At 40.7% G+C, this 15,695-nt stretch overlaps 3 protein-coding genes across 6 annotated transcripts; 1 reads left to right on the top strand and 2 right to left on the bottom strand.

Annotated features, from left to right (window-relative positions):
• Positions 1-54: 54 nt before the first annotated feature.
• parp16 (poly (ADP-ribose) polymerase family, member 16) lies at positions 55-6,630 on the top strand. 2 transcript variants are annotated; one of them, XM_077596271.1, is made up of 7 exons: positions 55-98; positions 2,014-2,210; positions 2,363-2,500; positions 2,569-2,775; positions 3,610-3,781; positions 3,847-3,991; positions 4,874-6,630. In XM_077596271.1, exons 2-7 carry the CDS (start codon positions 2,022-2,024, stop codon positions 5,007-5,009), a joined length of 987 nt encoding a protein of 328 aa, XP_077452397.1. In that variant the 5' UTR covers positions 55-98; positions 2,014-2,021; the 3' UTR covers positions 5,010-6,630. The 2 variants fall into 2 exon arrangements, with proteins under 2 accessions (XP_077452397.1, XP_077452396.1); XM_077596270.1 differs by lacking the exon at positions 55-98 and adding an exon at positions 148-794.
• A 31-nt stretch (positions 6,631-6,661) lies between these two features.
• LOC144071296 (CTD small phosphatase-like protein 2-A) lies at positions 6,662-11,893 on the bottom strand. Of its 2 annotated transcripts, XM_077596269.1 has the most exons (13): positions 11,678-11,891; positions 10,309-10,514; positions 10,094-10,235; positions 9,882-10,028; positions 9,246-9,473; positions 9,065-9,161; positions 8,697-8,808; positions 8,518-8,604; positions 8,374-8,436; positions 8,229-8,308; positions 7,829-7,955; positions 7,639-7,734; positions 6,662-7,561 (listed from the first exon to the last, which is right to left on the bottom strand). In XM_077596269.1, exons 2-13 carry the CDS (start codon positions 10,486-10,488, stop codon positions 7,496-7,498), a joined length of 1,425 nt encoding a protein of 474 aa, XP_077452395.1. In that variant the 5' UTR covers positions 10,489-10,514; positions 11,678-11,891; the 3' UTR covers positions 6,662-7,495. The 2 variants fall into 2 exon arrangements, with proteins under 2 accessions (XP_077452395.1, XP_077452394.1); XM_077596268.1 differs by having other exon boundaries at positions 8,374-8,604; positions 11,678-11,893.
• Positions 11,894-12,368: 475 nt separating this feature from the next.
• On the bottom strand, positions 12,369-15,634 carry sqor (sulfide quinone oxidoreductase). Of its 2 annotated transcripts, none has more exons than XM_077596203.1 (10): positions 15,475-15,634; positions 15,061-15,244; positions 14,729-14,899; positions 14,522-14,575; positions 14,054-14,248; positions 13,764-13,973; positions 13,466-13,649; positions 13,132-13,199; positions 12,838-13,016; positions 12,369-12,748 (listed from the first exon to the last, which is right to left on the bottom strand). In XM_077596203.1, exons 2-10 carry the CDS (start codon positions 15,241-15,243, stop codon positions 12,691-12,693), a joined length of 1,302 nt encoding a protein of 433 aa, XP_077452329.1. In that variant the 5' UTR covers position 15,244; positions 15,475-15,634; the 3' UTR covers positions 12,369-12,690. The 2 variants fall into 2 exon arrangements, with proteins under 2 accessions (XP_077452329.1, XP_077452330.1); XM_077596204.1 differs by lacking the exon at positions 15,475-15,634 and adding an exon at positions 15,323-15,469.
• Positions 15,635-15,695: the final 61 nt, after the last annotated feature.

The raw sequence follows: 15,695 nt of genomic DNA on the forward strand, positions 1-15,695 counted from the left end.
GCTGCTGGATCCAATTGACCTATCACGAAGCAGCACGCTGGGGGTGATTACGCAGGCAATCCTCATTGGACGTTGGCCAGGAACCGTTGCCAGATTGGGTGAGTTCCCGCCCAATTTTTGGGGTGATAAAATTTGGGCTTCTTTTGATAGATTTTGCGGTTTGGGGACGAAACTTTTTGCATTAGTTTTGACAGTTACACTTTATGTCTATATACGACGACTAAAAGTTAATGTTTCATTAATTTCTACCAGATAAAAGTGTCGTCTCACATAACGTTTTATTACATTTTGCAATTTTGGTGTCATTTATGAGGAGCAAAGGGAAAGGAGGGAGGGACTACGTATATAGGATAATGACATTTTATATGGTGCTATTTTAAATGTAACTAAAAAACTTAAAATTGTCAAAACAGTAATCAAATCAAATTAACTACAATTACATACATTTTGTATGTAACGTAATCTCGTTGCATGTAGTACTAATTTGTCACTTTGAAGAGTGATGGGGGACGCCATTACAAATATTCAGATGCATTCGTGGTACATTTGTATATTACGAGAATGAACTCTTAAACAAAAACGATTCGGAAAATTATGGAAATGAATTTATGTTAAGTAATAAACCCCCAAATAAAACAGATTTACATCGTATCTCTTAATTGACCAGTACGAAAATGCACTCACCAAACCATTACGTTCCACTTCATCGTGTTTTTCAAAGCAGTCTTTGAACGCAACATCGTCTGACGTTTGCTTTTCTCAGTCTGGACTGCTATGAGTTGAGCCAACTTCTGGTAAGGCCACATAAAGACGTTCAATGTTTCTTTTTCGCCGCAAATAAGTACGAATACATAAGAGCATTTTAACAATTTTAACAACATTACGCGTTTTATCTTATTTGTGGGCAACGTCACGCGTGTATGCGGCACTTCTTGTGAGAAGTAGCATCTGTGGTTAGCTTCAGAGGCTAAAACTAAACATTAACGTCATGTAAATTAATGACAGCAAATCTGTCAAATATAAAATCGCACATGAAAACAAACATACTTCCATACTTAGATGTTATGGAATCATGGCTACTCAGAGCTGTAAAACTATGGGAAGCTATCCTCTGTTATGATGCAGGAAACAGCTGTTGGACAACTAAGATGGTATAAATGTCTAAATAAAAAAATAAAAAAATGGATGCTTTGTCGTATAGTACATGTTCAAATCGGTCACAAGGATTGTCTGAAGCTAACAGTTCGATAGCGTAATTGTATAACATAAAAAATAACTAGGAATATTTGGCTTTATACTTAAACTTACTTCTCTATTTACCTTAACCTCGATATGAGAAAGATTTAACTAGTTGGTTACCATTTAACCCTAATAGTTAAAATGTCTACTGCTGTCAATGGCACTAAAACATCAGCATTCAACAACCAGTACTAACAGTTTAAGTGTTAATAAATGTGCTTTTTTAAAATTCAGAGTATTTATCCAGTATTATTCGTATGTGTTTTGGCACTAACTAGCTTTCCGGCTGCTCAAAATCAAACCACTAAGCAATCATGTCCGCTGTTTATGACTACGTAATATTTGTAAACAAAGTATTTCATGAGGATCAGCAGGGCTCGCGTTAATACCAAAAAATCTGATTTGTCATTTACTTGGGGCAATGCTTTTTGCAATATTTTCACTCATCTAAAAATATGTATTTAGGATTGCCATTGGATCTAATTAGTGTTGGTGACTTGCCCTATATAAAAGATTTCAATTCGATTTTTGTTGTTGTTTCCAAGGTGTTCAAATCATATTTCATAAAAGAATCAGGAATTATGCCATTCAGTATATGAATTATTGATTGACAACTTTACTCAGTGCACACAGAGCTTAGCATAAGTACGACGTACAGATGAAAAATAAAAACAAAGCAAGATTCTTGACAGTCTCTTAAAAGTAATGTGTGCAAAAACTGCTTCATTATAAGTTGAGAGAAGGTCCAACCCAACTTTACTCATGTGATTTCAGTCCTGGGAATGGAGCCGCCGCTCCCACCCGAGGTGGTCCGAGAGCTGGTGCGCTCGTGTCTGCACAGAGACCCCGTGGCGGCCGATCTTCGCTGCAGCCTGTTTGTCGCTGCTGCCCAGACCTACAAAAAGGACTCTTTGCTCCGCCCCTTCCCTCCCCGATACCTTCACCAGGACAATAAAGACTTTGACACGTTGGTAAGGTTCAATCCTTTAACAGACACAAATGCAAAAAAGGAAAATGACTGCGCACATTTTACATGTAGAAAGCCAATTTGTCGCACCAATCTGGCTATCGTCCCATCCTTAGTACCAATGCGTCTTCTTTTTTATCCATGGTGTTCATCTAGTTAGAAGATGTGAACAACTTCCCTGGCGTGAGAGAGTTAGTCCGACTGCGTCCAGGAGAGGGAGAGCACCACGTGGCGCTCGCGCATTGGATCCTCTCGTCCAAGAGCTTCGCCGTCAAAACGCTGCAGAAGGACGAGGTACTGACAGATTTATGAATAGGTAAGCGTTGGGGAGCACCAACTCCATTTTTATCCATCCACCACAGTACGGCAGACTTTGCGACTTGACGCAAAACGGCGCCGTTTCCGCCCCGGCGCCGGACTTCCTTTTCGAGCTGGAGTACTGCGACCAATTGAACGTGCGATTCGAGCGGATGAGGGAGGATCGAGAGGTTTTCTACGCCTTCCATGGGAGTCGTCTGGAGAACTTTCATTCCATCATTCACAACGGGCTGCACTGTCACCTCAACAAGGTCAACCTTTGATGAGAATTAATGGTCTAATTGGTCGACAGCTCTCATTGACGGCGATAGACGCCCAATCCATTTTGACTAGGAGAGGGTGGCAATAAAGATTGCTGTCAGCCCTCCCAGTCAAAACTGATTGGGCGTCTAACACCCTAATTGCCGGTAATAGTAATTTTGCTCTTGTTTGCTTATTAAAAGAAAAGTTTAACAATTTTAAACAGCTACAATTGGCTGGCAAACAATTCGCTAGGTCCCCCTTTTACTGCCCATACTTGGCTGGGATTGGCTCCAGTGCCCCCGCCTCCCTTGTATGGATAAGCGGTAGGGAATAATTTAAAAAGAATTATAAATATTCTTTTAGTCAATTATTTTCTCATTTATAATGTTTGTTTTTATTTTTTTTAAATACAAAGAAAAGAATCTTCTTTTTTTTACTTTTTAATTTTTGAAATGTTTATAATTTCTTTTTTTTTTAATTGAAAATGAGGAATCATGGGAAGTTTTAAAATTATTTTGCCAAATGTATTTAAAAAATACATATTTCATTTGTAAGGGGAAATTCTGAACTTTTTTTTTCAACAACAGAAAAAATAAATTTATTTTTTATAGGTTAAAATTTGTATTTATTTGGTAAATGCAGTTTATACCCCCTGATATTTGTAATATAAATACTAAAGCAATTTGTATACAAATTTACTGGCTCATGCCCAGAATAATTGGGGATTTGTCAGCTATGAAAATGCGTATTTTTCTTTTCTCAAGTACTTTCAGTAAAGAAATGGGAATTGAAACGCTGTGTGAAGAGAGGTTTATTTGCTTTTTTGTGTGCATAATATACAGAACGCAGTGTTTGGAGAGGGCACCTACCTCACCAGTGACCTAAGCATGGCTCTACTCTACAGTCCTCACAGCAGCGGTTGGCAAGAAAGCCTTCTGGGCCCGCTACTCAGCTGCGTCGCCCTCTGCCAAGTCATCGATCACCCGGACGTCAAGTGTCAGGTCAAGAGAAAAGGTCGGTCGCCGCCTCGCCCGCGTCGACCGTCTTGACCTCACGCGCCGGCTTCTCGCCCGCGACAGACTCAGAGACTGTCGACCGTCAGCGCTCGAGAGCCAAGAACAGCGAGGGAGGAGACGTGCCCGAGAAGTACTTTGTGGTCACAAATAATCAGCTCCTACGTGTCAAGTATCTGCTGGTTTATTCGCAGAGCCGACACATGTCCAGGTATACCGCGGGTGTCAAACTCGGTTTTGGTTATTCCCATCAGGCTTTCGATGCCAATATATGTCCGTGTCAATCTAGCCCTTGAGTACGATAGGTATGTTCCATTTCTTTGGTTATTGGATTTGACAAAACGGGAAGGGCGGCATATAAGTAACCGTGGCTATACATGTGAAATTATCCGCATGGATTTGTTTAGCACAATTGAATCGATAAAAAAAATAATGAAATTAATTATTCTTTTGAATTTTTATTGAATTGAATGCTTTTATTGTCATTATACAAGTAAAATGAGATTTAAAGCTTCACCACAAAGTCTACAAATAACAACAACAAACAGACAAATAAATAATAATACATAATTAATAAATAATACATCAATAAAGATTCGACATATTAAGTTGTCAACACGATAAATTAGGGAAGTGCACAAAACTAAATGAGAAACAAACAAATAAACAATAAATAAGTAATGAATAAATAAGTACTAGTCAACATGAATAAGTGGTCCCATAAATAAATAAATAAATGAATAAATAAATACTTTTAGGTACGTTGTTCCGTTAAAAAGCATTTTATTGTCTTTGCAAAGCGTATACACACTGAACTGATGTCATAGGATTTATGAGTTTGAAAATGGATTTTCAATCCTGTGAACCAAATACAAACAAATTAACAAGGCGATTAGACACAGCTGGACGCCATCGCTTGGGGGAAAAACTGGTTGATGAGCGCAGGTGGTCGTGAATGTATAATTGCTGGACAAGTAGGAAAAAAAACGTGATAAAAACATTGAATCTGCTTCATTCTTGTATTTTTTTTGTACAAAGTTGACATTATTGTGGATGGCGTGGCTCATTGTTGCCGTTTTTTTCCCCAACGCAGACATTCCCGCAATACTTCATGGTTTGTCAGGCACCACTTTGCCATTATGATGAGTCTCTACCTACTGCTGCTCATATTCATCAGCACATTCAACTCCAACACCTTCATGTCCTTTTGGAACAAGCGCTTCAGATGACCCATTCACTCTCTCTTGGTCAGTCATGCCTTTTTGTCGGAACTGTGACCGGCGACTGTTCTTATGCAAAAACGTAAGTACACATCCTGACATTTAGTTGTTTCGGTTTTAATGAATGGCAGAATAGTGGAACTTCATGTAGAAAAACATTTAAGTGTGAATGTCATTTTTTTTTATTACCACTGCTTACCTTTACATTTGGTTTAAGAATGTGGAAAGGCAATTTAAAACATGCCCGCTAATGGACCAATGGCAGATGTTTTTCAAATATTTTCAAAGGGGAAACTATGTAAAGAAATAACATGATTTTTTAAAATGAAAAGTTCTCTGTAGTTGATAGAAGAGATGGCAAAAGTATGCATGATTATTTAGAAAGTAGAACTGACGGGATGCCTTAAATGTTTGTTTACTTAATTTAAGACACGGATTCCCCGTGGGAAAGGTTAAATAAAAGGAAATTCATACAAATCTAACTATATACTGACACTTTTAAAACTGACTAATGTGTGCTATTACAGTTTATTTAGTAACAATAATCTTGAAATGCCATTTAAACAAGCAAAGGTGCAATTCAGAGCAATGACAGAAACGGTTAGCCCGATTACCTAACCAGACGTGGTTAAAATATTATTGTAATACGTACTGTTTTGTATTTCATTCATGTAGCACCGTTTTAGTGCTATAAAGTATTGGGGAAAACCCTGGATACTGCATGTGCTGTACTGTAGTCAATTCAAATATATTCATTCAATCATTCGTTTTCTGTACCGCTTATCCTCACATGGGTCCCGGGGGGTCCTGCCAGCTGGGGGACACCCTGAATAGGTGCCCAGCCAATCGCAGGGCACAAGGATGCTCACACTCATACGTAGGGGCAATTTAGAGTCTTTAACCAGCATACTCTGCATGTATTTGGGATGTGGGAGGAAACTGGAGTACCCAAGGAAAACCCACGCACGCAAAATCCACACAGGAAGGTCGGGACTTGGGATCAAACCCTCAATCTCAGAACTGTGAGGCCGACGCCTTAACCACTCGGACACCGGGCTGCCTAATTAAAAAGTAATTAAATTTTATATATGGCTAGTGACTATTTTTGGAGGGTAATTAAGGGCAAGTCAAACTTTGGGGTAAAAAAACTCAAGAAAACCAGGCGTCCAAAATACAGCAACATCACATTTGTACATGTACATGGATAGTGGCTCTCAATATTTTTAAATTACTAATCATTATTATACACATTTTAGGCAAAAAAATGTATACATTAACAAAATGTTAACTAAATAAATAATGCAGTTAATATAATTAAGAATGGAACACTGGTTAGATTTTTTTTTATAGCCTGCCATTGACAATTGACTTTCAATTCATTCAAATAGGGAGGAGTGGTTGTGAACTTGTATTTTTTTTAAATACAGTATGTTGTAATTCCACTGCAGATTTTGTACGGTTGTTACAAATAGTTGCCTAATTGGTGGTCAAAGATTTCTTCTTAAGTTTGCAAAGAGATCTTAATTTTGTACTAATCATTTCCACGTGTATTAAATTGCACGCAAAGTATTGTCATCAGATCCTGTTCTTATTTACACGTACGTAATAAGAATAAAATGTATTCAATTTATTATGACTTTGTTATTCATCACTCGCAGAAGTCATATAAAAAGATATTTATTTTCATGGAAAACCATTGAATAACACTGAATACAATATGATTGATCATTCAAGCGTCAATAAACCTTGTTTGGAACACCAACATTTGAAATATTCCACAAACAGGAATCCAAAGCAATGGCTGGTGTCATTTAATTTTTTCCCCCTCCTCAAACTGAGGCTTCAACACACCTAATAATAATAATAATAATAAAACAATCATACAAAAGGGCTGGATGTCAAAATCTTATTATTTTTAACATGGACGATTATGGTGGCGAATACAAATCTCAAAAATGAGGGCTTGGCCATTATGGCTTTGTATTCAGTTCAAATCTATGCCTATATTTTATGTTACATAACTTTAAAATGTTTTAGAAACAGTTTTTTTCCATACATATATATATATATATGTAAACTGCACCTTTTAAACAGACAGCTGCATGTAATGGAGTAAAGCATCACTTAAGTAAAGCAGGCACACTGCAACCAAAACACTAATAATTCTTTTCTTTAAAAAACAAAAACAAAAGTTAAAATATTTATCCTAAAATTCCAACATTAAAAAAAAACAATCTGTACATGTATTTACAGGAAAATGGTATAATACACGTTTACTGGCCGTTTTAGAAGAGAATCCAACACAAACACATTCAGTTCCGTCGACATCCAAAATGGCGGACAAAACACTTTTAAACGAAGCGAGCGTTTCAGTCACGTTAGTCTCTGCATAAAAACATCCATGTGGCTCTCTTGCATTTTTTTTACCTGGTAGAAAAATGGATGTCAAAGCGGAGTTATCCATGGCATCCATCTTTTTTTTCCCCCGCCGCTGCTCAGTCTGAAGGCAAGAGGTCGTGCAATCGAAAGCGCTCTCGGATGTGCGGTCGGACGTCGTCGTTCTGAGACGCAAAGCAAAAGGAAAAAAAGTCACGCAGGGCCAAACCACTAAGTGTGGATTTTGGGGGTCAACTCCTACCAGTTCCACCAGCTTCTCCAGGAAAGGAACTAGCTTGAGAAGTTCGTTGTCATTTCGGTCGACAAACCAGCTCTCGATTGGGATCCCGTTGGACAGCTTAATAAGGAAACAGTGAAAAATAGACATTTGAGAATCGTCAGGGTGTTTTTCCCCGCTCCTTAGCTTCATATAAAGATGCGCTTGTTACTACCTGATAAGCAAAAGCTTGCGGTGAGTTGTCGATTATTATTGTCTTGGAAAGATCCCGTCCCAAAATGTTGAGGTCTTTAATATAATTTCCTTGGACGCACACGCAGTGCTCACGAAACAGACGGTGCCTAACGACGGGGAGAAAAAAATAACACTTTACTGTGATATTTTCATCAGTTCAAATAAGTCAAATTTATTCACACAACAATTGTAAGCAATCGATACTTTTTGGAAATTAAAAAAAAACTACAGCAGTATGTGGTATGATGAAAAGACAAAGGGTCAAAGAGGTCAGCAATATTTCCATGCTTTGAATTTGGCTGCTTATGCGAAAGTCTGGTCCAAGTGCTCGTATAGTATTTAAAAATGATTTAGCCATTTATAGGGTGAGTAACACTGACCTGACCAGTTGCTTTTTGGGATCGAGGATGTTGAGCAACTTGTCAGCGTACACTTTCTTTGACGCCGTGAAGAGGATAATCTAAAAAGCCGACATCCGGTGTCAACGGCACTCGGTGCGGCTTGAGCCGACGCCGCCAACCTTACCTCGTACATTTGCGACATGCGCTCGAGGAACTCTCGGAAAAACGGCCGTAATCGCACGTACACCTGCCGAGACAACATTTCATCTGATAACAGTGACATAAATGAGCAAAAAGGAGTCCAAAACTGACAAGGGGAAGCTCCTACTTGGTAAATGACATCTTGAAAAAGGACAGGGAACGTCAGCGCCGCGTCTTCCAGCTCATTCAAACTGCAGTGAACTAAAGTTTCGTCCTAAAAACAACCCCCCCAAAAACCTGCCACGTTCATACAGAAAACAGCAAATCCACTGTTTTTTTTCTAACCCAAAACGGCTGCTCGCTCACCAAGTCGAGGACCAGCGAAAACTCGGGCGTGCTGCGTGTTTTTAACGGCAGCGCCGGTTTGCGCGTCCGCTGCTCTTCTGTCAATGGCGGCACGTGCTTGATGAAGAAGTACCTGAAAAAATTCAAAAGCATGTTGTTATGGCATGGGTGTCCAAACCCGTCCTCAAGGGCCACAGTGGGTCCAGGTTTCCATCTCGGAACGATTGGTTTCAGAAGAAACCTCATTGGTTAAACTGTTCTTCCTGGATCTGTTGGAGCAAAAATTGCACCGACCGAGACCCTTTTTGGAATAGTTTGGTGTTTAAAAGTATCTAGTAGGGCCGTCAATAGGAGGGAAGGAATTAAGCTGTCGTTGGTTTTATACTCACGGATCGAAGACCTCCCAGTCTTCCTCGTACGATGGCTCCGCGGCGGCGGAGGCTAACGTGTGCGGGTAGCTGCCCTCTGGCAAACAACTGGGAGGAGCTGTTGGAGGCGGAGTGGGATTAGGGCCAGGCCAGAAAAAAAAACGTGGTACGCTCGACCGCACTTTGAGCGACGTGCACCCACCCGTTAGGGAGGGCGCCTCGCTTTCGGCCACAATCTCGCCGCCCTCTACTGCGGAGTCGGCGCCGGTGTGCAGCCTGGCCGGCAACGGTGGGGCGGTGCGGCAAGCGCCGACGCCCTGGGGGGAGGTCAGCGCGCTGCTAGGCATTTTCTCAGCCGCCTCCATCTCCAGCTGCTTGATGATCTCCTCCGCCTCCACCGCTTGGCCGGGAGAGTCGGAACCGGGTGTGTCTGTAATGGAGGGAACGCCGTGGACTGTTCAGACTTGCTTGCGACTTGTAAAATCCACTATTAGAAACCACTATTTTGATAGTCCATTCATTATTTGGAGACAGAAAAGTACTCTTTTTTGGTCAAGAGGGGGCCTCATTGTAAATATTCTCTGATTTTTTTTTAAGTTAACGTATTAATTATGACTGTTTCACCACTTGAATCTTGTAATAGTATCATCTGTAATTTAACGTTCATCATATTTTGATTTTAACCTTGTAATAGTTCAGTTTTAATCTTGTTTTATTCAGATTATTTTTTCTCTCTGAATACTACATTGTATGACTTGAAAACAATCTGCATAACGTATATTGGGTTTTTAGTGGAAAACGGGAAAAAAATAAAACGGTTTGATACATGTTGAATTACCGGTTTTGGTTGCTGGTGAGAAAAAGTTGAAGACGGGAGAGAGGATGGTCCCCAGCAGCGTGCTGTGTGGCGGACCGCTCGGCGTCTCTATCGAAGCCTCCAGTTTTCCGTTGGCTTTGGTGGGCTTGCCGTCGCATGTCACCGGCTCTAAAAGAAAAACAAAACCCCATCGGGTGACCTGGCGCTCGAGGGAAGCGGGAATGATGTCGTGCCTTTAACTGGGCTTTTCCTGCAAACTCTCGATACGCTTCTGTTGGCGAGGCCCCGTGTCTGCGGCGGCGGCGCCGAAGCGATGAGATCCCTTTTGGCGCCGCAAACGATGCGACTTCTCCTGGCCGGGAGATACGGCTCCACCTGCCGAGTATTAAAACGGGCGTACAGTGAATTTTGACTTCGCCGGCTGGCGGGAACGGAGGGGCGGGGCTACCTTGACGGGATCCCCTCGGATGAACTTCTTGATGGTGGACAAGAGGCCCCTGTCGGTCTTCTGCATTTTGCCTGGAGCTCTCGGCCGGGGAGCCCCCGCCGCGCGGCGTTTCCTCCTTTGGGCGGGGCCTCGACGGCCAAAGGCGGGCTGCCGAGGAGCTTTACGCGCTCTCAGCCGCATTGTGCTCCGGCATCACATAGAAGAATCTGAAAGATGTTGGTCAAATAGTAACACTTAACAGGTGACAGTGACAAAATTGGACATATAAAATGAAGCGTTAATTGTAAATCGAAAACCATACAATAGCTTATGCAAACAATGTAACGGTGCTTTAAAAGTAAGCTAAAAAATACTCTTAAGAGAACGTTAACTGAGGGGTTTCCAGGAGAGATGTCCTGATGCTGATTTTTTTTGACTTGCAATCCAATTTTTCTTAGATATGTTTTGCCGACACCCATGCCAAGACTTTTTGACCAGTGAAAATAATGCAAAATATAATGTAACTGGTAAAAGTATTAAAGCCAAGTCACTGACTGCATTATTCTTTAGCATTAATTTTATTGCTCTAAAAATATTTTAAAATTAGATCGGCAGTAAAAAAAATCTGTATCAGGTCATACCAACTGCCATGACTTTTGAAAGGAAAATAAGTGTTAGATGAATTTTGAATTTTCGAATTTCCTACTATTTTAAACAGGAAAAAATGTTATTTTTATGGTTATTTTTTTAATCATTTTTTCTGCGTGTGGGATTTGAGTGCGATGGCGCACCTTTTAGAAGAGCATATTTCATTAAAAATAGATAATAGTAATTGTTTACTACGGTGTTTTGTTTTTTTTCTAACGTCAACAACAATCACGTGCACCAGTCTTGTAAACAACGTGTGAGGGTTCCCTTTACGAACTCGACTCATCCGATGTCAACAATCCCTCCTGTTGATCACTCGTGACCGTCTCCACAACAAACTACACTTTAGCGACCGATCGGCGGCTCCGATCGTCTCCTAAATGTGCTTTTTTCACAGCTTGGTCGAGTATTCTTACTCTAAAACGCAGTGTCTGTGTATACTGGATGTAGGCTTGCTGTCCCGGCTATTCATCAATTCGGTTAACACTGACAGCCGCTAACATTTAGCCACGGTTAGCTCCCAAGCTAACAAACCGTGAAGCAAAAAAGGTGACACGGTGTACACGCCGGCGCTCAAATCGGCCGTCAAAACGGCGACATTTCGCAAAGCGGCGGTCCGGTTCGGTTTTGTTGACTAGGGAGACTATTTTCGTCCGTTTAGACTACGCCCCCTTCGGCTAGTTAGCCGCCGAGCTAAGCGAAGGAAGCAACACATGTTGACGCCGTTGTCCTTTTGACTCACATAAAATGGCGGAAGCGTCTCGGAAACGTTCCGCGGCGTTTTGGGCTCGGCAGCCGTGGAAGCCGCGACGGCGCCGGCCAAAGATCGGAGCGGTGGCCCGCTGCTCGCTGGTCGCGTCTGTCGCTGGCGAGTTGTCACAGGTCGGCCATGTCTGCAGACGCCATTTCCCGCCTCCTCCTCATCACAAACATACGGGAGCGCGCGCGACAAATGCGACATGCGCGCGCGCGCCCGCGCGACATTGCCGAATACATGCAGGAAGGAAGTGGTATGGCCGGAATAACAAGTAGTACTAGAATAATACTTTTTCGGTGATGATTATTATTATTTGACACCTTTAGACTATTTGTGATTGATCATTGAAGAAATTACATATTATATATTTAGCTATTATAACAATACATGTGTGTATACATATTACAATTATGAACCATTATTGTATAAGGTATATTTATACATTTATAAATCAATATAATGTTAATGAAAACGAAATTATGACAGTCGTGATAAATAATCATACATTTTTATATTTATAAATATTATACAAATTAATATACTGTTGATAAAAACTAAATTACTACATAGGTATTTGCAAAATTAAGGACCAAAGCTGCTTACAAAGTTATTGAAATCGATGACAACAATGTGGAACAAATTTGAAAGAAAAAAAAAAGTTGCCTGAGAATTTAAAAAAAAAAAGCTAGCATACTGATATTGCAATATAGTGGTCAGTTTTTTCTCCACTCCTGACCTACTTACTGTTGTTACTACTCACATACGATTATAGAGTTGTTTTTTTCCTCTTCATTGTGTATTCATTGACTATTGCAACTTAAACTCAGATGCAACTTATTGTCCTAAAAGTATGGTAGTTGGTGTGTTATGTAAAAACGTGTTTTATTGTCTGGTCATGGCTGAAAATTACTCCATTTTTGGTAACTCATTTACTGCTATTGGTGGCGATAGTTGTCCCAAAAAAGCATCTTTTCCAAATATACACTGAGACTGAGGAATCATTTCATTCCTAAATGCATGAGTTTCCTGTATGGTTCTGGTCCACCCCATAGGCCTCTGAATAGGACACAATAATAAAAAAGGGAAGAATCAAATGGGTGCATCTTGAAAAGCAACCAGTATGTCGTACTTAAGAATAAGCATACTTGAGGAGTCCGTGCCAGTAGAGCTGAGGCATAAGATCAGCTTTCATGTAATACATGAGTCTCCGTTCCTTGCCTTGGTCGATGGGGAATGTCTCCAATGGTTGGCCATCATAGTCAAACTCTGCCAGAACGACCGTGTTGTAGCTCGTAACCAATGGACATGACGTATAGCCATCGTACTGCAGGAGGTAGGCAGTTATAATGGGTGTATAGATGGAATAATTACTTATAATTTGAGTTTACAAAGTCCAGGTACACTCAAATATTGTCAATGCAAAGAAACAAAGTAGCTACCTTTTTATCTGGTTTCTCGTTTTTCAATATCTTTTTTATGGTTCTGTTCAGAACAGCAGATTGTGCAGCTAAAATGAAACAAATTAGCGTTATCTTCTGCGCGGAAATTCACAACAAAACCTTTTACAGATTAAAATAAGGGAATATTTACAAAAACAAATAAATCCACAGTTTAGAACACTTATTGAATAAGACAAAGCATTACTATTAACGCATACCTTTCACTCAAATATAGCCCCAATTACTATTGCTTTATTCAAAGCTCAAGCTTCACTGCAGCTTTTCATGATTAATAGACAAACATTGATTGACTTCAGAGTCAAATTTGACTTACCAACAGCCGCAGCCGTTTTTGAAGTTGGCAAGTTTGTGCAGTCTCCAATCCCAAACACATTGGGGTATCTTTTATGTTGAAGGTTGCCTTTATCGACGTCCAACCAGCCGGACTCGTCAGCCAGCGGGCTGTTTTTAATAACGCAGTTGGGTCCCATGGGAGGTGTTACATGAAGCATTTCGTACTGTTAAAATGGAAATAATGTTATTTATCACGTCACACGGGTGTGAGAATTTCCTTGCCATTTCCCTCCCTTTCTCAGTTCCAATTGATTCGCCCTTCATTTGTGCACAGTTACCTCAAACACTGTGGTCTCTCCTGGTTTATCAAGATTTTCAAACACGGCTTCTTGCTTGTCTGCCCGTACTTCAATCAGATTCTGCCTCAAATTGACTTTGAGATCTCGTTGCTTCGCAATCTCCCAAAGTGAGTCGGCGTATTTCTTCACCCCAAACAGCACGGGAAGTGATGTGTTGTAAATAATATTAGCTTTCTCCCGCTTTCCTGTCTTTTGTCACACCCAAAAAAAAAGATTAAGCAAGCAAACGGATTGTTTTAATCAGGTGCAAAAGTCTAATGCTACTGTACCTTTCGGAGGAACGCATCTGTGAGGTACATTATCTTTTGTGGAGCCCCGGCACATTTAATTGGCGTGTTTGGGAAGGAGAAGACAGCATTGCCTTCTTTAAAATTCTGTAGAGCCGTCCAAGTTTTATCCACTGTTTCCACAGAATAGTTGGAGCCAATCTTCGGATGTTCGAATCCTTCAGGAAGACCTTTGATCTAGAGCACAGGTGTCAAGGTGACGTATAATTTAGCAAATAATGAGTCGACCAATATTTTTTGTGATTGTGGTCGGAGGGATGGCAGCTGAGATGCATCTCATTACTAACAAAGGGCGCCGAATTGAAGCAAAGTTACGGCAAGCATCACATCAACCTCGGTGTTTAATTTGTTGTGTTTATGTCACAATACAAGGTCGTCGTACATTTATAAGGAAATCAAATCGGATCACATTCTTGCTGAAAAAATGGAGATACTAAATCACATACTCACCTTCTCAAAATGGAGCTGCAATCCAAGAGCCACAATCAGATACTCATAAGAGATCTGCAATGAGAACCAAAGGTCATGTATCATTAAATATTACAACGACATGTCCCAAGTTGTTCGACGACTTTATTGCTCGATCCACATTTTTCACCCAAAATTGTGTGATGAATAAATAATACCATTAGGTCACGTGGGGTTAAGATAACATACCTGGGTCCCGTCGTCGCTGCGCACGGTGTTTGTGTCCGGGTTTATCTCCTGCACTTTAGATTTAATGAGTTTGACACCTGATGGCATAACACTTGACGTGGGCCTTCCAGAGGAAGCGACAGTTTTAGCACCAGCGCCGGCCAGAGTCCATAAGGGCTGATAGTAGTGCATCTGAAAAGTTGAATTGCATGGATCTGATGTGTTTTGCAGTCATTTGCAGCCATGGACATCCATTTTGTTTGAAATGGGAAACCTGGCAGTGATCCAATCCAAATGGTTTGGACGTATATAGCCATCAGTATATAAAAAAAATGAGTTAGAAGTGTGCTTGCCTCACTGGGTTCCACTACAGCCACATTCTCAGCTCCCATCATTCGTTTCATGCGAGCACTCATTGAAATTCCTCCAGTTCCCCCTCCGAGCACCAATATTTTGTAATGCTGTTTGGCAGAGGAACGACTGCTTGTGTTCAGATGAGAGGCGCAAATTCCCACATTGCGACAGAAGGCTGCCATTCTGCAGATTAAAATATAATAATAATAATAATAACAATTATATTTACTGATTTTTTTTAGTACTAAAACACAACACAACTTTTTTGCTGTACTATCTCCAAAGTCAACGCCATCTCAAACTGGTTTGCCCTGTTCACGACCCCTCGTTCTTGAGAGATAACATTGAGAAGCAGTAGCTCGGTTACATTTTCACACGTTGAGACCAGCCTAAAATACTTGACTCGAACTTACGTTACTGGATAACTTGTTTTGCTGCGGTCAGTTCGAGGAAAAGTTGTATTTAAGTCCTATCTTGTCGCTACAGAAGACGAAGAGTCTCTCCCGAAATCAACTTACAACACTCTGATTGACAAGCACCAGGGTCACGCCCCCTAAAAATGTACTGACCAATCAGATAAGACGATTCATGTGCCAGTACATGTCACGTGCTACTGCTACCAATTTTAACATTC

The sequence above is a fragment of the Stigmatopora argus genome, chromosome 3 (assembly GCF_051989625.1).
Source record: "Stigmatopora argus isolate UIUO_Sarg chromosome 3, RoL_Sarg_1.0, whole genome shotgun sequence".
NCBI classification, from domain to species: Eukaryota; Metazoa; Chordata; class Actinopteri; order Syngnathiformes; family Syngnathidae; genus Stigmatopora; species Stigmatopora argus.